Here is a 26,590-nt window from a genome sequence, read left to right as displayed (position 1 = left end):
CCTATATGGCGTTAAAGGGCTGTCTGAATTTCCCAGTATTTTTATTGCAGCCTCTAGAACCCGCTGTGGCAGAGTCTGAGTTCATGGATGAAGCGGGCACGAGCTCTCAGACTACCCAATAGTTTTGCTGTTGGTGCTATTCAGCATCAACCAGTAAGGACTTTGGAAGTCCTCAAGCTCATCTTTGCAGCTGCAGACCTATTTCTATGTAATGATGCAAATACTACTTGTATGTACCAAGCAAAAGCTCAGCTTGCAGCAAAAATGGTGTATGCAGTCCAGTTGAGATTCAGATTTTGCCTTTATGCTTTCTTCAGTCCAAAACCAAAAGTTCTCTAATTTAATATGACCTAAAACTACAGCTCTGAATCAAAAGAACTGAACCGAAGACTATGCCAACCTTGACTGTCGGTACAGAACTGAAGTTCCTCCATGTTCTTGGTTTTTGGAAACGGACCAAAACTCTTCTGAAGTGCCCTTTGCAGTCCATGTCAGATTCCCTACCCAGCAGCAGCAGGATGCCATGGCATGGAGGACTCCAGCCTCATGTAGCTGGTGCAGGATTAGGTCTCTTGCACGCGTCTCCCTCCTCGGAAACAAACACAAACTTGTTACGATATTCCCCTGCGTCGCACTAGTGTACTGTCCAAAACTGAACTGGAGGCTTAAATGCTATTTATTTTCATGCAACATGTAAAAGGGGAATAATTCTCCACAGTCTGTTTTTTTTTTAAGTTTTTTTTTTTTTTTTTTTTTTAATCTCAGCATTGCTGATTTAGGAAGAGTGATCCAGTTAACTTTCTCAGGAGGGTGGACTTTCTCCTCCTAGCTGTATTAATTTATTTAATTTATCTTAAATCTGATTGCAGTGAGCACCCCTAATTAACCTGATTTTTTGCTGATAATCACTCACAATGGAATCAAATCACAAATCCGGGGATGGATTGACCGGCAAACAGAAAGAAGCTGCCCTCCGTGCATTAATTCAGCGAACAGGATATAATTTGATCCAGGTAGGAACTCAGAGTCACGTCCTTTTTTTTTTTTTTTTTTTTTTTTTGCTTTTGTACGGTGTCTGCTTTCGTCTTGAATCAATACATTGCATCGGGAGCAGCAAACTTCTAAGTGTGAAGCTTTGCTTCTCACTGATTCTCCTATCTTTCTCTCCACTACATGTATGGCATAAGAATGTTTTATAGATGCTCTCTTTTGTAAAGCAGATGGTATTCCTCCAGGAATCCTTTGGTCGACGCCGTTGTGATAAGCAGGAATGAAAACTGAGCACAGCTTAATCTTGGGAAGGGTTGGAATTGCTATGTGTAAGTCTGACTGCGGCAATAGAGTAGCAGAGAAAGCTCCTTAACCACATCAGGGTTTATGATAAGCTTAGGTCCAGTGTTGGCCATAAGAAGCTTGATGCATGATCACCAGGTCTGCATTTCATCCTGCAAACACAACAAATCCACGTGAGATAGGTACACAACCCGCCCAATGGCCAGAAGTTATCTCCCAGGCTGGGCTTCAAGATCTCTGAGCAGAAAGCCTCCTCTGGTCAGGGCAAATGGAGAAGAGGAACATCCCTCTAGGTCGGCTCAGCAGGTCTTCCTTAGCTAAGCACAGCCAAAACAAGTTAATTTTTCAAAAACACTGGGCAACAGTATGACCAGCCTTGCATTCTCTAAGCAGCAGTGACTGAAAACAGTGAATTTTAGGAAGGTCTTGAACTTTGCCTTTCTTTATGTGGCACTAGAGGGCACAACAGCCCAAAGCAAAAAACTGAGTCTTGGTGGTGGGGGGGAAGTATTTTCAAGCAATCCTTCAACTTGTGTTCACAACCAGAACTAGTCCATTGGCTGGGCTTGTGGCCTTTGAGACCCTTTCTGCCATTCTTTACACAGGAGTTGATGCAGTTTCTCCATGTCTCATGCTGGGAAGAGGTAGATAAAGAAGAAGATAAAAAGCTGGAGTGTTCTTTATCTTACATTTTTGAGTGACATCTACATCTGGCAATAGCTCATTTTCCTGTCACAGATTTTCCCACAGTCTTCTTTCTCTCCACCTATTCCCTTTCTTTCCAATTTACCTTTTTCTCTTTTGTCCTCTTCACTTCTCTTTTCCATTTCTTCACACTTTTTTTTTTTCCCTGCCTACTTGCCACTGAGCCAAACACTTCCTTGTTCTTAATGTGTACCAGGGTTGCTGGTCTTGGTGAAGGGAACAATGCTGATCCTCCTTCCCTCCCCCCAGACCATTTAGGTGCTGCCTTCAGGCCACATATGAAGCCACTGCAGAGAGAAAGAAGGGTTTTACTTTTTGCTGTCTTTGCATGCACCAGCTCCAACATACATTGACAGGATGAAAAAAACAAACAAACAACTGATTGATTTTCTCTCACTTGGTCTGCAAGTGAGATGATAAATCTCCCTACCTCTTTTCCACCCATTAAAGGTGCAGTCAGCATTTCTTTCAATAGTCCGCTGCTTCTTCTACATGACGTGCCAATGAAGGTCACAGTTGATTGGAGCAGCATGTGATACAATGATGACATTTGGTCTTCACCTATCAGATGGATTGAAAGACATCTGGGCAATTCCTGCGGCAGCCAGAAAATCATCACACCACTCCTGATCCCAACATACCCTGAAAGCATGGATAACTCAGGGGCAAATGTAGGCTTAAGAAAATTGAATGTGCTCTTGCTTTAATCTTAGTTTCCTGCAAGGCTCTGCCTGTGCTATAGGCTTAAGTCATTCAGACATTCAGCTCAAGTCAGCCCAACTCTACTACTTCTTCCCTTGCACCATCCCTCCATGATAATCCCCAGGCCTAAGTCCTCACCAGGCTTTGGGCCAGATGTTGCTGTCTCTTTGCTAAGTCCAATTATCGGTGAAAACATCCTTTTCCATGTGTGGTGAGATGCCTGCTCTGTTTTCCAGGATAACTTACTATTGATGATGTCTCGGGCTCCCTGGCAGGTCTGCAAGGCAATGCCTATCCATTTTCACTGCCTTTCCACGCATCATTCTCTCCACATCTCCCCCCTAATTTCTTCCCTTGCAACCTGCATCCTGAATGTTTTCTCTGTGTTAGCTCTGCCTGAAGTCCCAATGCCTTCCCCCTTTACAAAGCCTTTCTGATTTTAAGCATGACTCTTCCAGTATCTTTTCTGTGGTCTATACAGAAGGAAGCTCTTTGCCAATTACTAGCTTGTGAGATGTGCCATTGCTAATCAATGTTGGATGAAGAATCCAATGTGTACATTTTGCCATGTTACATGCTCCCAAACTCATTCACATTCCACAAGGGTTCACTTTCCATAGCCAACACCACCTCCATTTTTCAAAGAGGTATTTCAGTATCTCCATTTTATACATTTGAAGAAAAATGAGGTTGCTGAAACAGCATCCTGTTCAATTCATGGAGGCATGTTCCTTAGTGCAACTCATCTAGCTACAAATCAACGCCTTTTCAGTGCATCGCCACTCCTATGGAAAGGGATGTTGAGGTTTTTCAGCACAGATACATCAATGGGGAAACCAGCGCACACTGTATCATCTATTGAGTTTGTACAGTGTTATTCCTTATGGGAAAAGAGAGAGCTTTGCCTGGTAGCACCCTGGTAGTGGTGTATGTCTATTATGTCATGTCATGTTGGACAAAAGCCGGGGTTCCTTGCCCAGAGGAGAATTTCATCCACATTTAAAATCTGCATCTTTTAAGCCATCCTTTTATTTTTCTCCACAACAGGAAAATGGGCAAAGAAAATATGGAGGTCCACCACCTGGTTGGGATGGCCCTCCACCAGAAAGGGGTTGTGAGATCTTCATTGGTAAACTGCCCCGAGACCTCTTTGAAGATGAGCTTATACCATTGTGTGAAAAAGTAAGTCTTTATGGCTGGCAGTCATTTTGCAGAGAATACTACTGATCAATGCTACATTTCCAGTTTGAATTGGAAGTGATTTGGCCCAGACTAGGAAAACTATCTACTGAAACCTTAGTTCTTTCCTCAGCTGGTACAAAACTACCTTTGGTTTGGTGACAGCCCCTTCCTCTTATCCACCCAGCAGGCTTCAAGTTCCCTACAGGAAACCATTCATCTTGGCTCTGAGCCCTGATGTGGTTTTAGGTCAGTGAGATTAGAAATCCTGGCGTCGTGTAGTCAAGGAAGAACCCAATCTTGTTTAAATACCTCCCACCTTGTTGAAAAACTTTAGAACAACTTTTCATTTTGTTTACAGATTGGCAAAATTTATGAAATGAGAATGATGATGGATTTTAATGGCAATAATAGAGGCTACGCCTTTGTAACCTTCTCTAATAAACAGGAGGCAAAGAATGCAATAAAACAACTCAATAATTACGAAATCAGGTAAGCATGGCAAAGAGCTTCCCACCAACTTTAAGTTAATATAATACATTAATCTGTGTTTTTTATACACCCCATAATTTCCCCTGTTATGTAGAGGAAGGTTATTTAGATACTCAAAATCGAAAAGCAAATCACTCCTTGTCTCTCTGTGCAATCATTGTGTTATTCCAAACTACTAAGTATGGAATTATGGCTAGGATCAGAGGCTGTAGGCATGACCTGAATGTCCCAATCAATGTTTATTATTGGAGTAGGGGTGTTGTGTTTAAACATGTGTTTTTGAGACAAACAACCAGAAATGTTGTTTATATGCAGGAATGGGCGTCTCCTTGGGGTCTGTGCCAGCGTGGACAACTGCCGTCTGTTTGTGGGGGGGATACCCAAAACAAAGAAGAGGGAGGAAATCTTAGCAGAAATGAAGAAAGTCACAGATGGCGTGGTGGATGTCATCGTGTACCCTAGTGCAGCCGATAAGACAAAAAACCGGGGCTTTGCTTTTGTGGAGTATGAAAGTCATCGGGCAGCAGCGATGGCCAGGAGAAAACTGTTACCAGGTGAGTAAGGAGACCTGGGGTGTTTGGGATGGCTTCGCCTTTCCAGCCACAAACTTACAGCTTGTGATGTGATGGAAGTCCCAAGAGGAACCGTATTCCCAAGGAGGCAACGGTGCTGGGCTTTCTCTCAGTCACTAGCAATATGCTTGAAGTGACCCCGATACAGCAGGCTGCCTGGTGGACATGCCATGACTCTAGGACATGGGATAGGCAATCCTCTGCAGATCCTGATTTATCACCATGCTCATTATCCACACACTTCTTCAAGGAGGAGGAATTTATTAAAAATACAGTGAGATGGATCTAGCTATATATGTCTGTACAGCTCTGCTCTAGGACTTATATTATCCTATGGCTATTCTGGGTTATAAATAAAATATAGCCTTATATATAGCCAACTGGAGAGCATCACTCAGGAAAGCGTTTAGGAACATGTTCAGCCTCAAGGATTAGCTGAGGACTCTCCTGAAAAGTGATAATTTCCATGTAGGGAGAAGTCTTCTAGAAGAGGAATTGCACTAGGATTTAAATAATATAAAGAATGAGTCTATGTCACTTAGTACTGGGGAATGGTGCTAAAGGGCCATTACAAAGTGGCAGAAGTTTAATAGGTATTAGATGAGAGAGTCACTTACCACTAAGTGCATTTGGAGTGATTTCACCATTTTTCTTGTACTTTCTTGTGCTCAACTGATTGCTTTACTGAACTCAGCTCACTTTCCAGTGCAAGAACTCAGTCGACCTTCGGTTTTGAGATTTGCTCATTATGCATCATCCCACATAACTACTTTGACTCTTTCTATATGGCTGCCCTTGAAAAATTGAGTCCTTTAAATGCCTTTTACTTATCGCTGCAAACATGCATGACTTTAATAACTGATACACATCTGCATATGCTTGGCCACTGTGGGATATTTTATGTTGACTGGTTTTCCTTTTATTCTGCAACTTCTGCATTTTGAATCAGCTTAGCAGCTCCCAGCATATCTTTTTCATGGCTTGCATAGCAAGAATAAAGGAACAGAGCAGGAATAAATGTAGCTCAGACTGGTAGCTTTGAGATTTAACTTAAAACCCTGAGCAAAGAGAGTGATACAGATGGGAAAGAACACGTAGCCCTGAGCAGATGTGCTCAAGACTTCCAATTTAGGGACAACTCAGGACACAGTTTGTGGAATTTCTATAGTGCTTAGAGAGAAAGTCATCCATGCTGCACTTCCAAAACACTATCTGCCAGGCTTATTAAAATAGGGAAAAAAAAATCCATCTGCTGATAACACTGGGCAAAAGCAAAACAGGAGCACATGAAATGCAGGTCTCCAGGTATTCATGGATGACCAGACTTCAGCTGCTCTTAAAGGGAAGGGGGAGGAAAATCTCCCTGCAAGATGTGCCGAAGGGGATAAGGAAGAAAAACAGGAAGACGTCATCTTGTCATCTGGAGAAGACAGAAGATGAAAAAAATCACTAGATAGAGATACCTCTGCCCTACTCTCCTTCTTACTCTCATTGCTGCAATTTGCCCAGCTTTGAGACAAGTTCTTGGCAGTCAGTCTTCATTTCATATATTGAAATCACTGAAATAATTCCCTAATGGATTAATCGACTACATGCAAAGCACTATGGATCCCAGTAGGATAATCTGACCACAATATCACTTTTAACTACTTTTTCTTTACTATTCTTATTCCCCGCTGCTCAACACCTCAATCCACTGTATGCAGAGGCCATATGCCTTTGGAGGCTTCCCTCCAAACTGACACCAATGATATGCCTCATCACATTTTGTTCCTTTATTCCTTACTTTCCATTGCACATTTATCCAGGTACGGCTATGTCATTCCACACAGATGAATCTTTACCTCACTTTGTCCAGCTGAAACTGCTGGGTCCGTTTCCAGTTATTGAGGGAATAAAACATTTACAAGAATTTGTACTAAGTTCATTAAAGTATTCCCCTCTACAGAGCACTGCAGGGAATGCAAACATCTGTGAATCATGCCTTATTTTCTCTCTTTTCTTTCTGCACCCTGCTTTTATGCAGGCATCTAAGGTATTAGCTTGAGCAAAATCAAAGTGTGACCATCTACTTTTGGAAATACATTAACTAAGACAGCTTTCTTTGGGTCCCTTTTGTAGAACTGATCTATTCTACTGCTCTAGTATCATAGCCTGTCCATAACCTATATAAAATAGACTCTGAGCAGAGGAAGAAAGAATGCAAGTATGTTTGACACTGATGATGTCATTGCCTTTAAAGGTAGGATCCAGTTATGGGGACACCCAATTGCTGTTGACTGGGCAGAGCCGGAAGTTGAGGTGGATGAGGACACCATGTCATCAGTAAAGATTCTCTATGTGAGGAACCTCATGCTATCAACCACTGAAGAGACCATTGAAAAGGAATTCAACAACATCAAACAAGGTAGGAGCCCATCGGCATGGTAGCTCCAAAAGAAGTATTCCTACTGCACATGGAAATCTTTCTTCATTGGTAAAATGCCAAATGCAAGAGACAAAAATAACAGCTTTTCTGCCTAAAAATGTTCCAGTGGAATGCCACAAAAGTTGTCATTAAAGTGATTGCTCCCATCCTACATGCCCATCCCATCATCCCTCTATCTGCTTAATTCCTAATTAGCAGCACTACTAACCTTTTCTAGATGGCTGGAAGAGTTCCAAAATGCTGCACGGGGAGGCCTCTATCATAAAAAGGAGCTGGTCTGGGTATTTGTGCCTTTCTTAAAAAAAGCTTTGGAGCTTGTGAAACAGCCACTTGATGTGGGCATTTGTTTTCTCCAAATGCCTTCATTTTGCTCCTGAGAAGAATTTAATTTCCTTAGAGAGACCTTATAAAGCATATTCGAAGAAAATAAAATAAAATAAAATATGCACCATAAAATGAACAAGCAAAAGAAACCAAGATAACACCTGGGTGTTTTTTGTTTGGTTGTTGTTCAGTTGTTTCTTTTTATTTTATTTTATTTTTACATTTTTCTTTTATCTAATCTATCTATCCATCAACTTCTATCATTTTTCTACCAAAAATAAAAAGCTCTACTGTCAATATGTGAATAACAAAAGCTTATCATTTAATACAGAACAAGATAATATTCCCTTGTGGCGTATACCACATGCACTTAGTGGGAGATTTTCAAAAAGCAAGTAGGTTTGCTTGGAAATAAAAATCCCACTAGCTTTCAAAGGAGTTTTCACTTCTGAGTTGATTAGGCTTTAGAAAATTCAACCAAAAACAACAGAATAAAAATAATGCGTTTCTGCAGCTCTCCAAGCCACACCATCCGTTAGGCATTTGTAACTGCTTGGCAAAGTGAAATCATCTTTCATCTCATTTCTATTAGCTTCCTTCAATTAGCTCTTTAAAAAACACTACAGAGCTTCATTTTTCCATCACTAACTTTTCATTTCTACTCCACACATTTTTTTTTCAGGAGATTACAATGCATAGATCTGTTGGAAATCTCTTTTAAAGTCATTTTTTATCCCTCTAACATTATCATCTGATACTTGTAGCAACTCTCAATCTGTCAGCAATCACATTTTACCCCTCAGTTAAATATGTTGCGTCCCACTCTATTCACTGCTTCTTCCTTTATTTATTTAGTTTTGTTCCTGAACATTGAACTGCTTCCCCTCCCTGGAAATGCATTTGAAATCCGTATGAAGTTTTTGTAACACTCATTTGGTTTGCTCCTTAAAAAAAAGAAAAAAAAAAAAGTTTTCTAGCACAACAGTGGAAGATTTCAAACTACGTCATCTTCAATTTCCCCTTTTGCCACTTTATCATTTTACTTCTGACAGAGGCCTTCAATCTCATGCTGGCATTTGCAATCTCTCTCTTTTTATTTGTGTTTTTTTCTAGACAGCTTTATTTATTGTGGATTTTTTAGAGCTCTCACACGCTTTGAAGAATGGAACGACACTAAAAAACATGCACACTGCAAGCAAAAGCCACACTTTTGGGAGAACAAATGCAACATAATTTATAGCGAGATTACAATCAAAAATGTCAGCAAAGATCTGAAATGATCCACGTCTTCCCTTAATTATCTGCATTGCTCTTTGTGCCATGTTTTTGCCTCAGGCATACATTTGATCCTGTGAATTTAGAAAACATTTTGACAATAGCAAATCATCCACTAAAAAAAATATCCAAGTAAGAGTTAAAATCTAGAGGTGCCCATGACGGAACAACAGCCACAGTGGATTTCAAATCACCAGTTCCACAAGTGCACTGGTAGGAGCACCATTTATGCACCCTGTGTCTATCTATAGCACAAAGAAGTGAGATCCTCTACAAGAGCTGGTGCCAAGTTTGACACTGCTTCTCTCCTCCTCAGATGACTTCTGCAGATTCACGTATCACTTTGGGCAGCAGGAGCAAAACTACCCTGGTACCCTAGAGATCTTGGTGTAATGCTCATGCCTGGCCAAGAGAGCATCAAAGACGAGCAAGACCTTGAAAGACGTCTCCTGTAATCTTAGCCAGTACATGCTCTGCTCCGATAGCAGAAAGGTTGTGCTCTCCAGATGTATCTGGGGAGGACAATATCCCTCCCCAGAAATGCCACACAAGTAGTTTCTCCATGGAGATGACCTGAGAGAGTATAGTGCATTGCTTTATTCTAGTAGAGGCACAAATGAGAGCAAGATCGGGACGCGAGCAAGAATTAATAACACAGGAAGGGACTTCCAAGGCGCAGAGGGTTCATTAAAACCTTGACTTGTAAACAAGAGATTGGCGCCTAACTCCCAGAACTTGCGGCTTAGAAAATCTCCCTCTCGTCCCCCTAGGAAACAAAGTGCTGCTTACTATTGCAGGATCATTTGCAGACATTCAAGTTTAGGTTATAGGCTGGGATAGACTTCATTTTCAACCCCGGAGCTCCTAATGACTCCCTCTTAACACCATTTTTTTTTCTTTTGTAGTTGATTGAGTAAGTACTTTTTGCAGCAGTAGGAGAAGTTGCCTGTTCAGCTGTAAAGGGGGGAGAGACCAACAGAAGAGTAATTCAGTATTTTTAAGTATTAAATCCCGTATTTTTAAGGAATGTGTCTGAAGATGTTAGAAGTCTCAGTGGTTAGCAATGTGCTTCCCAGCCAAGAGGAGTGGGAAAGGTGAAATACTAGAGAAGAAAATTAATATGCGGGGTCTACAGCTTATCACCACAGAGAACAGAAGCTCACGTGGTCATTTTGGAGCCCAGCTCCACTTGTTCATATTGCCACTGAGTATCACAGCTCCACGAAACAGAAGAGGAGTTGACAAGGGGAATGGAAAGCTATAGTAGACGGATGTGAAGAAGAACTCCCAAATATTTCTAGTCTTACTCCAAATCCTACAACCACTGTATTTCCTTTTCTGCGATGCATATACATCTAGAGAGAGAAGAGGGCGCTTCTCTTCTTGCCCTTTGCTCTTCAAGGCTCACAACACAACACAGTTTGCTCCTTTGTCATGGGGTTTTGCTGCCTGACCCACCTTCAAACTAATACTCCAACCTTTTCTGTAGGTGCAGTGGAGAGAGTAAAGAAAATTAGAGACTATGCCTTCGTGCACTTCCATAAAAGAGAAGACGCGGTGGAAGCAATGAAAGCGTTGAATGGGAAGGTAAAGCTAGTATAAATCTAAATCACAGGGCCTGTATGCAGCAGGCTACTGAAATAACATTGGGTGGCTTAATACTTAAAAACCATCCTGGAGGTGTTGGCGCTATTCTCTGCTTTATATTCCCGAATTCAGTTTTCAGCTAGTGAGGTATTCGCAGACTGTTGGTTTTTGGCTTCTGGCTACTTGCTAAATGTTTTGCCCAAATGGGATATCAGTTCACCACTCAAAAAGCAACTCAACAACACTGAAACAAGGAGCAGAAAATGTGGGGCTGTGTGTTCCCTTGGCTCATGTACACTCATGCTTGTGTGGTGTCTGCCAGCAAAAATGTTTATGGGGAAGCATGTGAATGGTAAACAGGGATGAGCAAGGTCAACCCAAAGCATCTGGTCCAAATCCAGATGCAGATCTTGCAAGGAGGTTGCTATATTTACCATTCCTTGCCCTTCATGTAATTCACAGAGCTACAAGGCAAGAGCGTTTCCCAAAGAGGTGTTAGTCCTGCCCCTATTTTTAGTGCCAGTGCTGGCTGATGTAGAAGAATATGTAATCTCACAGATTTCTAGGCTGCTTGGTAGGAAAGTGAGGTCTTTCCAAAGACCAGCTAGGTTAACTAGGCTCTCCCTGACTGGTTTCAGATCCCAATGCTTTCAGCATGCTAAACCTTCCCTGAGGCAGTGGATGTAGATTTTGGCCTTTTTTGAGAGTAATTTTCTCCATCCAGTTAACAAACTACGAAGGGAAGCTCTTTCCCTTGGCAGGATGATCCATGCGCATTTTAGGAGCTCTCCTCACATTTGTGCTTCTCTCTCATCTCCTCTCCCCGCCAAACTGGCATGAAGGTGCTAGATGGGTCCCCCATTGAAGTGACGTTAGCCAAACCCGTTGACAAAGACAGCTACGTCAGATACACCCGGGGCACCGGGGGACGAGGCACCATGTTGCAAGGAGAATACACCTATGCCTTTGGACACGTGTATGACCCTGCCACCACTTACCTCGGTGCTCCCGTCTTCTACGCACCCCAAGCCTACGCAGCTATCCCCAACCTTCATTTCCCTGCTGCCAAGGGGTTAACCAACAGGAGCATTATCCGACCCCCATCCATTCGAGGTAACTCTAGTCACGGCAGTATCAAAATGAACCTCCTTGCACTGTAGATGACTGCTTCCTCACTCCTTCTGAGGGCAAAAGTGTGTGAAATAATCCCTGGCATTTTATCAGTGTATCCATCCATAACATTGCAGTTGGTGCTAATGCTTTCTTAAAAAGAGCAGCTGGGGCATGGCACTGTCAGCCACCTCTTCTGAGTCACCCTCCTCAGAGAGTGACTGCAAACTTTAGTTTCTCGTGTTTCCTTAAGGGTGGGGGTTGTTATGCAAACATTGTCTCATGTTCCCATCACCAAACACCAGCAGCCCTCAGTGCTCTACATCCTTCTGGGATTCATCTCTGGAAGTTACAAGAGCTTGATGGTGCTCCCAAGCTCTTCAGCTTCCCATCCCTCCAGCCACTACTGTCTCAAGTCAACAGTGAAGCCCACTTGATACCATCCAACTTACTGTTAGTCATTGTTGCGCTGGGCTTTGGATCCCTTCAAGAACAGGACAAAAAAAAAGACAATTTTTTTTTGCATTTTGCCCTGTCCAAAAACACAGAGACCTTCCAGCATGCCAAGCAGGACATGGAAAAATAACTATGTCCCTCGAACACACTGGGCAGTTCGCTCAAAACAGCTTTCCAATCACTCTCTCTCCAGAGTAAATAATGGAATAATAAGCAATATATATATATATATAAAGTATGTAGTATTTCTGCAGGTTACTGAGACCATCTTGGATCCTGGGTGTTTGCACCTGCAACCAAATCATATCCCCACACTCAAATGCCCCACTGTTAAGTCTGTGTGGAAGTAAATTTGGGGCTTATCAAAAAGCAGTCTCTTCCCAAGGTTCCTTCCAAAGCTGATGCCTTCTGTAAAGAGAACTTGTGTCCCCAGCCTATGGCCAGGTCCTGCAGCAGACACCAAATCCTGTCTCGTACCTCAGAAAGGCTGATAAAGACCAGGTCAACTAATTTTTACTCCTTCCCAAAGAAGGGAGGACACTGGAGAGCAGAAATTTGCCTTGCTGCCCATCATGGTTTTGCATGCATGGATGAGGCTACCTCATGTAGCACATGTGATAACCCACCCCTCCTCTCTTGCTCCATGGTCTCCTTGAGCTCCAAGTAGTGCTCTTGAAAATCAAAATGGAAACATAACATGAAAAAAAAATGACCTTTTTTCCCATAAGCATAAACTCTGATTTCCTCAGGAAACTGAAATTACAAATGGGAGCATGGTGACCTCAAGGCGGCTGACCCTCCTTGCCCATCTTCTTCCCCCTAAATCAGTGAGTGGGGCTAACTTTTCCATTACAGCAAGAATCAGGGTAATTTTTCCGGTGATTTGATTTGGTTTAATGCCTTCTTACATTCCTAGAAATTTACATGAATGTACCTGTAGGGGCTGCGGGAGTTAGAGGACTAGGAGGTCGCGGCTACCTGGCTTACACGGGCCTGGGGCGCGGATACCAGGTCAAAGGAGAAAAGAGGGGAGAGGATAAACTCTACGACCTCTTGCCAGGAATGGAGCTCACACCGATGAACCACATCACTTTAAAACCCCAAGGGATCAAGCTTGCTCCTCAGGTACGTTCATGAAGAACCTACTAAACGTTCTGGCCAGACTTCTAAGGGGCTTGCGGGAAAAGAGACGCTGCTTATATTTGGCACTGATGAGTATATCCATTCATAAATCTTGAGTGATGTGGAAAATTAAAGGAATGTCTGCCTACTTGTATCTTAAAATACCTACCTGCCCAGCTGGAGAACAGCCTGTGTCCGCTCACTGTCAAGGTATAGTTTCCACACATCCCCAAGGACGTGAAGTCCGTTTAACTAGGACTACTGCTCCTTAAAAGCATTGTGGAGCAAAGAAACTCCTTCCCCAAATGGATCTGATAAATAGGGAGCATCACATAAGTTTTTGCTGAGGAATAAATGTGTATGAAACAGAAATAGTGCTTTTGCTAGAAAGAAAAGCACTCATTTTCCAAAACAGAGTCTGGCATGGTAGTGCACAGAGCTTTGCCGCCTCTGCACAATCATTCCAAAGCAGTACAAATAAAGAAGAAAAACATGAAATACATTTTTGAGGATATGGGTCTAATGGCAATTCGGCCCCTGCAGAGACACCCGAAGTAACATTGGTAGTTAACGTCACCTTTCAGTTAGAATTATGTCTCTGGTTGTTAACACTTAGATTGCCATAGTATGTTTGCAAAAATTGCCAAATGTTCACAAAAATATCCTATTTTTCCCCCATCCACTCTTGAAAAGTAGAAATTTGACTTTTTCTCCCCCCATAAAGCTTCACAAACCCTTTACTCTAGTTTAGCAGCATAGCTGAGGGGTGAAACGGTGTTGCTGCAGCACCTTAGATCAGGTGATTTTTATTTTATTTTATTGACATTTTCCCACACTTCAGATACAATCAATAGGGTTATCAAAGAGTATAAAATGCACATGTAATCTCCTGACCACCCTAAGCAGGAGACAGAAGTCCAATGTCCACTGTTCTCAAACAGCTACAGCCTTGTTCACCGCACCATGTGCCGAACTGCGTAACAGGACAACTGTGTTAACAGGATAACCTCGTTAACATCCACTAGGTCGGTCAGGCTCCCCTGTCCACCTGCCTGAGACCATTTCAACAGCACCTTTGAAGGACCCCTCCTAATTTGGTCCCCCTTGCCTAGCAAGGATTCTCAGCGCTAACGAATAGATCTGTCTTGTTGAAGGCTTAAATGTTGACATAACATTCTAAAACCAACCTCTTTATAATGCAGTCAGAACAGCAGATTTAATAAAAAAAATAGTAAAGCAATCATTTTTAAACATTTTGATAAAGTAGGCTACAAAAAAGAGCCAGGCTGGAGGTGTCCTTTGGGGCCTTGATCTGAGCCAGCATCTCAGCCACCACAGGTTGCTCTGGGCTGTTTCAGTTTCAACAGATAATGAAGGTTTTTTTCTTTTTTTCTTTCTTTTTTTTCCCCATTTCTCCGGCATCTGGATGCTAATTTGCTTGCCTGTGCCACTGTTCTTTAAGTTGTTATGGCATCTGGGGTGAAAAATTTGGGGGGAAACCCAGCGACTTCTCAATGACTTCTCAAAGGTCAAGCTTGGTGGAGTTATCTGGAAAAACAGTTGCTCCAGGCATCGCTGCTAGGGAGCTATGAGAAGGTTGAGCTACATTCAGATCTGTTTGGGACACAGGCTACCTTGGGAGTTAAAAAAAGGAAGATGAAGCAAAAGCATTTCCGGACAATGTTTTCCCAATTAGCACCGAATAAGCTGTTCTTAGACAAGAGGGCAGAACAGTTCAGTGTTTCTCTTGCAAACTAGAGGCTGAAATCGCCTGTAGAAGTCTGTATAATTAATTGGCAGAAATACGGCCTTTCTTAAAGACTGTTTTAGACTGTTCATAGGCTTCTTTGCACTAAGTCAGAGAGGCATCAAACAGCAGATGAATGCAACCACAGTGCTTTAATGCTGTTAAAAAGCAGGGCATAGAGCTGGTGGAAACTCAAAGCAAATCCTGCTGATAACAAAATAAAACAGAACAGACAAAGGCATCAGGGTCAAAATTGCCTTCAGGCATTAAACGGTATTTTAAGGAATGAGATGTCCAGATGAATCTTATATTTCCAAGTGACCCAAAGTACTAGGACCTCCACTTTTCTTTGGCTTAGCTGAAGGTTGGAAGCTGCCTATACGCCTCTGAAAATCCTTTGGAGGGAAGGAAGAATGTGAGAGAGCGACTGTGCGACAATTAACCAACACAAATACCCCTTTATTTTCCCCTTCCCTTACAGATCTTAGAAGAAATTTGCCAGAAAAATAATTGGGGACAGCCTGTTTACCAGCTGCATTCTGCAATCGGCCAAGACCAAAGACAGCTGTTCTTGTACAAAATCACGATTCCCGCCCTTGCCAGCCAAAACCCTGCTATGTATGTAAATGTTGGATATTTCTCCTTGTGGGTTTTAGGATATTTTTTGAAAGGTCATTTCATCTCGCATCTCTCTGAAAATACAGCCACAGAAGTGTCTATTTTTAGGCTATTAGGCTATTAGAGGGAAGAACAGCCATAAGTTAAAGACGACCCACAGCAAGGCCTGCCCTGCTTGGCTTTCTGTTGCTGACGGTCCAAAAACTCCATGTAAAGCCAGAAACAAGGAGATAAAGGTGTGATTTTTTTTTTTTCAAGTAGGAAAGCAAATCCAATCCTGTTCTTTTAGGAAAAAGAAAAATATGAGCACATGTGTCCAAGCTGCTAAGATCCATACATGTTCCTAAACATTTCTGATGTAAAACGCTATGTAGTTTAACCTGTAGTTAGATAAACTAATGTCTAGTTTATCAAAAGACTCTGGGTCCATCAGGCTTTTTTTTTTAGTGGTGGGAGTGGTGCTCGGAAGGTGCTTTGGAGCTTGGCAGCATGGTCTGAAAGAATGTTTTGCCCAAAACAAGGACCAGAGCTGATAAAACAGACTGGACCGCAACGAGGAGGAGATTCTTGCTCATGCTTCAACACAGTTAAAACTCACATTTCCATTTGGCATGTGGTGTCTGACGTTGCTGGAAAGTCCTGAAAGAGAAAAAAAAAATCAGAAAACAACCTGCTATATTCCTTTATACGCAGACATCCCTTCACACCTCCCAAGCTCAGTGCATATATCGACGAAGCCAAGACATATGCAGCAGAATATACCCTGCAGACACTGGGGATTCCCACGGAAGGGACAGAGGTGCCTCCAGCAGCACCCGCTTTTCCAGGTATGTGAAGGTCTGTACAGCAAGAATATCATGGAATTTGGTTTTCCCTACGGAATTTTTTCTATATGTCTAGAATTCACCAGTTAACGGTCACTGCATGGGGGGCATGATGCATCTGGGTGTGCATCTCTGCATGTCTTTACCTTGGCTGACATTAATTCTGCTTACAAGATCTTCATTGTCTGTATAATGACAATTTTTCAGTACACTTATGATCTACTTACAGGATAAGATAACTCAGGTTGGAGGCATCCTTGGTTGGGGTCTCCAGTCCAACCCCAGCTCAGAGCAGGGCCAACGTTACACCTACAGCAGGTTGCTCAAGGCTGTGTCCAGTTGCGTCTGGGCTGCCCCCAAGATTGGAGATCTCCCACCGCTTGACAATCTGCCCCAGGGACATACCTGTCCTGGACTCTCTCCTTGAGTTTGTAGAAGCTTCTTGAAGTGGGAGCCCAAACTGGACACTAGAATCAGATACAGGAGGGAATAACTCTGTCTCCCTGGTTTTGCTCCAGCCAGCATAGTCCAGGATGGTATAGGCCTTCTTTACCACAAGCTGATCAAGTCATAGTCACCTTGACACCCCCTGCCATCCCCAGGTCCTTTCCTACCAACACTTTTAACCAATGACAGAAGTGTGACATTCAGATTCTGATCCAACCTTTCTCCCATCTGCTTTTCAAGGCTTATCTTTCCAGTTGGGAAATTCATACTCAGAACAGCTAGTTACCCAAAACAGCTCTTGAAAACTGAAGCTGGGAGCAGAAATCCAGCTTGTAGGCATTACTTTCACTGTGCTCTCCAGCATGATGATTATTCTGTTGCAGCGGGAACAATTTATGCCAAACTGCACATGAGGAATGCATTAGTCAGTACTACTGAGTTGTTTGGAGCATTTCAGGGATGTATTAAAAAAAAAAATCTATCCAGCTTCCTGCTGAAGAAGTCCGCAAAAACCACAGAAAAATCAATTTGTCTGGGCTTGTGCTAGCTTCCGCAGCATGGAAACCAAATGGAGATGCTATCGAACCCAGCCCCCACTTACTGCTTCATTATCATCTCTGCTTTTGCTTTCATCCACCCTTATTTTTGTTTCTTGGAAGCTCAGCAAATAGAGAGGCATTAAAAATCTGCCTGCCACATGCACCAGTCTTTGCTTGGTGCTATCTGAGATCCAGCACACTTCAGGCCATACACAGGCAGCAGCTCGTTTCTGTTACGATGGTGTCAAATATTGCCCATTAAATTACCAATTTCTCAATTCCAGTAGGAAGACATGCATCTTAGTTTCCAGACGAGAAGGAGGTACTTTGAGCGATTATAGTTAAGTTATAGCAAAGCTCTCCTATTTTTCCCATGGTGACAATGTCAAAAAAAGGCTATATTTTTTGTGTTGCCCCATATCTCCCTTTTCCCCAGGAGAGGCACTTGTACCTGATTGAGGTGGAGTCGGTCCAGATGCTTGGCCACCTAGCTGGTTGATCAGCGATGCTGGATGCTGGGAGATGTAGTTTGGGCCAGTGATGCTGGGGGAGACCCCAGCTACATCTCCCAAATTTGGGCTTCCTCTCAGTTCTGAGTCTTTCACAACAAAATGTTGTGGTCAGCCTCTATTCTGCTTTCAGATAAGCCAGTCCCAAATGATGTTTGTTTTCCCAGTGATTCATTTTAAATCAGTGAAGCTAACATTTTCCCATGGAAAATTTCAAAGTGTTGAAACCACATTTTCCATTAAAAACGGATGGGAAAAAAATACCATTTTACTAAATATTTTCTCCCCAGTGTTGCATAGGAAGCATTTCTCTCCTAACGTGGCTGTCTAGAATTGTATGTACTTGGGTTGTGCAAGATGTCAGAGGTATATATTCCCCAGCTGCACAAACATTGTGTCTATGAAACCTGCTCCGATTTTACTCCGTACTGCTTATATTTCCTTACCCTCCTCATGCCACGTGTGGGAGAGACTATGCAGAACAGCATTGTTACCCTCTCAGTTCAGAGATAACCCAAGCCTGAGGAAAAATACTCCAGAAAGAGTTTTTAAGTAACATATTTAACAAATAATAGGTGAGAAAATGCATTAATTTTCCAGATGCAGCTGTTTGTTAGTTTTGCTACCTGAAATATGGAGGGAAAACATGTCCAGTGTAAGATATTCCATCAAATTAGATCATTCCCATTTACCCATGAACAAATTCATCATTCCACGTGTTATTCTTGTTGTCAACAAGTCTTCCTATTAAAAACTGACTCTCAGGTGGTCTTTGAGTATCTTTCCACTGACCTATATTTCTGCACCTTTCTTTTCCTGCAGGATACACCATTGCTAACGCAGCTGCAACTGTCACGGCCACCCAGCTCAAGCAAGCAATGACAATGGGACAGGATTTAGCCACTTATGCTGCGTACGAAGCCTACCCCACCTTTGCAGTAGCTACGCGCAGTGATGGCTATGGGGCATTTTAATACTGTGTTGCATCCATAGTCTCCTTAAATTGAGCATGGGTGGGAAAAATCCTCATGATTTTTTAGCTGATCTGTCTTCTAAAAAGAGATTTTAGTCTGTTTTATTCTTTTAGCTTGCTAGCTTCATAACAAAACATTAGGGAGAGGAAAAAAATAAAGAGAAAATCAGTAAAAATCAGATACTCATACTAAAAACCAGAATAGTATCCCAGAAGATAAGTGGTTCTCAGGTACATATATGTAGATATATACATATATATGTACCGCTGTGTGTGTGTGTTTACAAGCATCAAATCATGCTGAAAACTGAATAGGTCCCATTCAGGCTGTGATTTGACAGTCTGGAAGGGAGGCAGTGTTTCTAGCAACCTGCAGCTCTCCACTCTCTGTTGTACACTCTTGAATGCAAATCTGTTTTTTTCAGGTAGAAAGCAGAGTTTTCCTTCTCACTTTGTGACATCCTATCCTACCTATCTGCCACCAAACAACAAAGAATGGGGCGTTCTCCTCTCCCACACAATTTTTAGTCAAAAGCAGGAAAACTTTTAGGACAGTGAGGGTTGAGGACCAGAAAAACACTATTTATTATGGCCAATTCTTATACAATTAGCCCACAAGAACTCACACCCATGAGAGCTCCCTGGGGTAACTCACATACGTCGTCTCGCTCCGCAGAGCATTGGCTGCTGGTAGCTGGTGTTGGGTTCATATTTCTTTAGGATATGTCAAACGTCCTTTCCTTTACAGAAGGAGGGAATTATCCTTATATATTAGCCATCAGATTAGCCTCAGTGTAACCATGCCCTACAGATACAGAAGAAATGCAGTGTTCGATGACTACAAATTTCTTAAAAAAAGAATTGAATTGCTCAGTCTAGATCTGACCCCCCGCCCATAGATTTATTAACCAGGAGCATTCACAGCCTGTGAGATGAATGAACAGCTAAATCCCCCTTTGTTGCTTCCCCAGCGTTATTTCAGGTCTACTTTTTCCTCTATCGGAGAGCAAAAACAAACATGTTCACCAAGCATGTCACAAGAGCCACTTGCCATCAGTGGTTAGATGCTATTGCCTATCAGTTTGAACAGCTCTGGCCCTAGATTTGTTTGCAGGTCTACATAGGGTAGCGCGACTCCAAACTTTTTTGTTCTATTATAAGTAGAGCTTTATCACATGTACCAAAAGCTTTGCAAAAAAAAATCTGAAAAAAAAGACAAAACAAAAAACAAGATCAATGAGAAGGTGTTGACCAATAGGAACCAAGTATTCTCACACTTCAGCTGACTTGATTTACACAGGAACGGAACAAAACCGTATAAGCTGCACAGTTTGTGGTACTATTAGACACATATGTTGAAGGTATTTTGTAGCTTTGTAATAACATCTTTCTCTTTCTCTCTCTCTGCCTAGACCTATATGTGCTCCTTAAATAGTGTATGCATGAGAAACTTAAATGGACACTGCCAGGGCACTGTCCACAGCCTGGTTGCTCGTTTTGTGTACCTTGCTTTCTATGATCTGCTTGAGCTCTCTTCTGTCTCCTGCTGGTGTTTCTCCAGCTCAGCTGAAACCAGGGGCCTTGTCTACCCTAAGGACAACCCCATGGCTGACCTCACTTGTGTGGTGGTGTAGTTTTCTTGCCAGCCTCATCTTCCAGCACTGGGCAGTGTAGCTCCTTTCATTTGTCTTGCTTTGAGTTTTACAAGACAGGGTGGCTCCCGGAGAGCAGATGCTTAGGTATCCATGGGGATAAGGGCTTCCAAAGAAGGTCCTGCAAAACATTTGCCCCATCACAACCCGTTTTCCTCAATTAATCCTCTCTCAGGTGGGGATACGGGTGGCAGAAATGACCTTGGGATCAAAGCCATGCACGGTGTCCTTCCAAGATAGCGGGAGCATAAAACTTAGACACTTCTAATAAAATAAAAAATAGACACTTCAGAACCTCTGCAACTGCTGCTAGAGGAGGTTTCTCTCTATTTATTATCTATCTGCTTCAGGTGAGCCAAAAGGTATTATTATCCTCTCTTGTTGCTGTTCAACGCACCTCAATTCATAAGATTAGGAACGATGACAACCCTGATCGCAGGGTTGCAAGAGTGTTACCGGTATTTCGACTCTTTTTTCTCTTCTATCTATGTGTTTTCAGTCACGTCTGAGAAAACCACCAATGAATAATATTCCATTCTCACTTCTCCCTCTCTCTAACAATGAGGATGACACAATCACTACCTTAGTAGAAAACTTTTCTCGCTTTCAGCATTCAGTAACTATAGTCTGCTTTTTTTTTTCAGCTATTTATATAAAGTTCGGACAGATGTCAAAGAAAAGGGCAAGAAACAGTATTAAAAAGCGTGTGCATGAAGCACTTATTTTTGTACGCAGAGTACAATGTTTGTATAGAGTTTTAACACTATGAAGTGTAGTTTAAAAAAAAAATCACACCATGCATTTAGGTGAAATGAAGTCAAAATGGCATCTTAATCATCTGTTGCAAAGAAATTATAACCGGGATTAAATTCTGTGAAACAAGTTTGTAATTCTAGAATAATCAAAGGGCGTTAACCGGACTTTGAAATATCATTAAAACTTTTTAAACCAATGTGAATGGCTCGGTCCTTACCCATCCTAAGCTTTTTCAAGAGAGGTCATCCCGTGCCCAGTAAATAAGAGCACACTTTGCTCTGCCGGCATCGATTTGGGGTCATGTAGATGGGTTCATCAACTTCTCAGTAATGCTGGAGCTGTTGTGACCATGGACTCTGATGACACCCAGCATTCACATGCAGCAGAAAACACACAGGTTTATGGTTTTCCTCACATTTCACTGAAGCAAAGCATCTGTACCTTGTGCACAGGACCCATCAGAGCAAAGAGCGGGAAATTGTTCCTCTCCAGGCCATCATGGGGCTTCAGATAACAGCATTCGCTTTGGAAAACACTGATTTTTCCACTGGTCTGCTCTGCTGAATGCTAAACAACAGGAACGTCATTTGTTCCTTATGTGATCCCAAAGAAAACATCTTGAAGGCAAGCAGCTGCTGGAGCCTACAGCTACCAAGGGAGGAACGGACCAAAATAAGGAGCTTCATTGGGCAGAAGGGCCGATGGACCATTTAAGGCTGGTCCTACCATGAGAAGAACCTGTCACTAAGTATCTCATGGGTAAACTAGCTGTGGTCCTGCTCACTTTAAAAGGATAAGGTTGGGATGAAGCTGCGAGAGAAGAACTACTTGTTACCTGCAATGCCTTCACAGCCCAGTAATCTAGCAATAGCATTACCAGGTTCCACCCCTAAAACCAGCAGTAGTAACTGCTGGTTCTGACTTTGCACCATTGGCACCTCTTTCTCTAGAGGGATCTCAAAACCAAGAGATGAGGGAAGAGCTGGTATCTTGTTATTGATTTCACCTAGTGCTCAACTAAAGGTGCCCTTACCAGACCAAAAGAGATTTCCCCAAAACAGCCTGATATTATTTTCACAGATTTAGAAGGAGGTCAGCTGTATTATCCTGGGAGAAATCACTTTGCTCCTTCCGAAAAGAAGGAGAAATTTCCCCTCCAATTTCTCAGAGACCTGAAATTCTCCCTATTTTCAACAGTGCCTGCTTGATTAACTTCGGAAGCAAGAATGATTTTAGTGACTCTAAAACCCGTGATCCAACTTCAAAAATATGATTCCTTTCTTTCTAAAAGATGTGTACTCCCTGTGGATAGCAAGACAGAGCCAAAAACCATACCCCCTTCTCCGCAAACAAGACTAAAACACATTTGTTCTTTAAACAATGAGAAGGTCAACAGTCCAGAAACTCTGTATAGGCCACACATTTGTCTGCTCATGGGACAGGAGGTACAAAACCCGTGTTTTCTTGCTTCCTTCCTCCATCCAACTCTTTCCTAGAAGTTTCTATAGCACAAGGCCCCACATATGAAATAAGAAATCACACGCACCCTCCTCCTGTCCACCCTACCCATCCTTTCTGCTGGGCAGGGGCTATGCGATTTGGGGCAGAGCTGGCAGTGGGTTCATGATGTGTACACGGGAGCCAGGTCTCCAGCTCCACGGGTTTGCTTAAGGCAAAAATGACTTTCCATGGGTCTTGCTGTGTGATGTTCAAGCCAGGAACCACAAATCGCTGCTCTTCCTCAGCCTGTCCCCGGAGCTGCTAACAGTGCAACTTAGCGCATCACTGACTTCTGGGAGGGGAGCATTTAGCTACTGACCTTTTAGGATCTTTCCCTCTCTGGGAATATGTCCTCAGTCTCTAGGTTACTCTTAGTCCCAACCCCCATCTCCTAAGGAAGATGGCTCTTGGCTGAAATTGCAAGTTCTCTCCAGCTCCCCTTTCTTAGCTGCACTGGGTGGGCTACGAGTCCCTGCTCACCAAGACCTTTTCTTTATGGTGGCGCTTGGACAGGTCAGTCTCCCCTGAGGTGCCCTGCCACCTTAAACATTCATCTTGGACATCAAGGCAGCATTACACTTACCTTGGCCCTGGGTATCTGCTGGAGAAGGAGATCTGGGGCTGTTTAAGAGAAACATGGGAAGAACAACATTGATGGGATGCAAACACATGTTGTGCCTACATAGCCCCAGTCACGAAGATGTTGAAAGGCAGGCAGTTTCCCAAGGACATGCAAAGGCAACAACAAACTCCTGAAAGCCTGCATCGAAGTCCAGAGATAGCAGAGGGATTCTTTCCTTTACCCTAGTGCCTTGGGTCAGATCCTAATTTGGATGTTGCAGAAGAGTTTCCAAATACTACTGGCAACTTTGGACAGATGAGACATCACATGGGAGGAAAACCATAGCATGGTTATGAGTTTGGCAGAGCAGAGAGAGCTCATTGAAAGAAACTCTGTGAGCTGAGATGAGCCTGCAGGAGCCAGCACCTCCCGAGTGAGTTCCTAAAGTTCACGTTAATTTATGTGGCATGACAAAATTTAAAAAAGAAGAAAAAATGGAGTTTGCATGCTCCCTCTGAGCACGTACACAGTGCACAAATGTCTATACATTGAAGGAGAGTGACTCCAGAGAGACAAGAGCAACTGCAATGAGTAATTCTAAATTTAACACCTGGCAGTTTGCCCAAATACTTGATTTTTTTAAAAAATATATAAACACTTTCACTCTGTTCAGCGATAATCTCTGTCTGCTGTAAAGCCGCAGTGGCACCTAGTGGCTGCTGAATCCAATCACAGCATCCTACTAAAGGCTGCCGATGCGAAGACGGATGAGGGAGAAGGTCTCACTGCACAAGAGAGATGAAATCCACCCTGCTACTGAGCAACAAATGAGAAGGACTTTTCTCAGTGGTGTTTCTCAAACTATGGCATGTGGAGACAAAAGGAAGCCAAAATTTACAAAGATTTCCAAACCTCCCCGCCCACCCCCCAAAAAACTGAAAAAGCCAGTGTCCAGCCATGACAAATACACAAATAAGCCTGTAAGTTGGAGGACTGGAGGATACATTAGAGAAAGGTGAAGGTTTCTCCTTTCTGTTAAGTATCTGCTAAGGACCATGATCCCAAAAAGATGCTTCCCCGACTGCATTATTTTACATCCATCATGTTGGACTCATTTCTCGGCATTTTTGTTTCAAAAAGTCTTTGTGGAAACACCATGCTATAAAGTGGCAGGACTTCTTCTAAGGGGAAACAGTGCTGCCCCACACGTATGCACTGGGGGACTCTCCACATACCCTAATTCTGGCTATCACAACTTCCGTTGCTCTACTGTGAGTTTTCTTTAAAAAACTCCCCATTTTCTAAAAAATCTCTTTTAAGATCAAGTTTTAGGAGATAAAATTTACCCTGGAGCTGCTACTGTGTCTCAAAAATGACTAGGCCCTAACTGAGGGCACCGCACTGTTTTCCACCAGGTGGGGAAACAGCAGAGTCCTACTTACGTGAAGGTCCTATGTGCCTGCTGATGTCAGAGCAATTTTGTAACCAAAAGGCGAGAGGACAGACTGGCCAGGTGAGTTACTAGAAAAGGACATTAAGAGCATCTTCAGGGATTTAATTCCCGGTATTGCTTCTCTGAAGCGTGCACTTTCCTGACTCAATATTGAGATTGCTTCAAGCTCCTTAGGAGAGGGATCTCTGTGACTGATTGAAGACTGTTTCAAATGAATAATTCATCATCTCCTACTGGTTCTAAAGAGAGGCAAAATTATCTGACTAATGATTCTCTGAAGAATTAAAGAGATCGCATACAAAATTAATATACGCTGCTGGACCTTATTAAACATTTACAGTTGTTTAGCCATAAAGTGCTATGAGAACCCTAAAAGCAGAGCTGGTAACCATATTTTCTGCTATGGCCACCAAATCTACGATTTCCTGAGCTTGGGAGGGAATCAGAGGCTGGGAAGTGAATGTTGCTTACCACAGCTCGGGAAGACCGCTGAAGGGACCTGTCACCAGCACCTGAAGAGGCTGTGACTTTGACCAGGCAGGTCCTCAAAAATCCCTTCAGCTGATGACTTTGAGGACCGCTCTTCAACATCTTCGATGGTATCTACCTGCTCTGCTTCAATGAAACCCTCCCTTGATCCTTCCCATGGGTTCAAGGGACAGCAAAAGTCCTTCCTTCCTACAAGTGATCACAGCTCTCTCCAGGTTTTGGCTGCCATCTCCGGAGAGCCCTTCATCTGGCCAGAGCTGCCCACTTTGCAACCTTCTGAGTGCCAAAATGAAGGAGACTGAGGTCCATTCAAAGCTGTTTTGTCAGCAAGGGGCACTCCAGACAGAACTCTTAAGTCTTCACCCATTTCCATCTCAAGCACTTGAAATAATAGAAAATTCTTGTTGCCATAAAATCTAGCTTTGCTGGACATCAGCCACCTCTGACTATCAGCTGCAGGTTCTCCTTCACAAAGGGATTGCTCCCAAACTGCCATTCCTACCTATGTCTGCTGTGGTCCTATGACACTCTCCTATGGAAATATCCTTTTTTACAGGTAAGCACACTTTTCTTAATTTTGAGGTGCCCCAAAGGGATAGCTAAAGGGTGAAACACTGTTTGTTACCTGGTTAGGCTCTACGCTGTGGCAGGATGTCTGGCCAGGAGCAGAGCACAAGGATACAAGGTCGGTCAAAGTCACCCTTGAGGTTCTTCTCACCCGGCATCGTGCCTCTGAATCATGCCACTGACAGATGCTTGAGGAAGACCATAGGAGTGAGCACATATAATCCTTTAGGATGCTCTCCTCCAACCCATTTGTGGCTTCTTTGGGTTACTGATAATTATTTGAAAGCTTTCAAAAGACTTCTTCATCAGTTTGGCCCACATCTTTGAAACTGAGGCTGCTGATTTATGCTAAACTGTGTCCAAATCACTTCACATAACTCTGTTTCACATACACACATTCACACTTGATTGAGACGGGTTTATTCTGAGGGAATATGTTCTCCAAATATCCTAAACCAGACTAATCAAAAAATAATCTTTAAATTTTTCTGGTGAGCATCTATCCTATTTTTTCCCTCTCCAAGCTAGAGAATGGGCCCTTTTATACCCTTGATTATGGAGTCTTCGCTTTCAATGCTTTGTGGCTCTTGAGCAGCTCTTCTCAGTTTTAAGGACTGGACTCAATTTTGTAGACTATTTTATGATGTGGATTAGCTCCCATTATCCATTAATTCTCTCCGAGAGAGAAAATATTCACAAGCAGTAAACA

At 42.8% G+C, this 26,590-nt stretch overlaps 1 protein-coding gene across 3 annotated transcripts; it reads left to right on the top strand.

Annotated features, from left to right (window-relative positions):
- Nucleotides 1-748: 748 nt before the first annotated feature.
- Nucleotides 749-18,992, top strand: A1CF (APOBEC1 complementation factor). 3 transcript variants are annotated; one of them, XM_088525586.1, is made up of 11 exons: nt 749-1,013; nt 3,748-3,882; nt 4,241-4,371; nt 4,687-4,925; nt 7,186-7,350; nt 10,460-10,557; nt 11,400-11,670; nt 13,184-13,248; nt 15,474-15,610; nt 16,304-16,437; nt 18,752-18,992. In XM_088525586.1, the coding sequence occupies exons 1-11, from the start codon at nt 915-917 to the stop codon at nt 18,901-18,903; spliced, it is 1,626 nt and encodes a 541-aa protein (XP_088381712.1). In that variant the 5' UTR covers nt 749-914; the 3' UTR covers nt 18,904-18,992. The 3 variants fall into 3 exon arrangements, with proteins under 3 accessions (XP_088381712.1, XP_088381705.1, XP_010222943.1); XM_088525579.1 differs by having other exon boundaries at nt 13,064-13,248; XM_010224641.2 differs by having other exon boundaries at nt 13,040-13,248.
- The last annotated feature ends 7,598 nt before the right edge of the window (nt 18,993-26,590 follow it).

This window comes from Tinamus guttatus, unplaced genomic scaffold, assembly GCF_059628265.1.
Source record: "Tinamus guttatus ecotype Peru unplaced genomic scaffold, ASM5962826v1 Tinamus_guttatus_pri_ptg000023l, whole genome shotgun sequence".
Taxonomy (NCBI): Eukaryota; Metazoa; Chordata; class Aves; order Tinamiformes; family Tinamidae; genus Tinamus; species Tinamus guttatus.
Note: the sequence above shows the minus strand (reverse complement) of the source record. Positions and strands in the feature narration are given on the sequence as shown.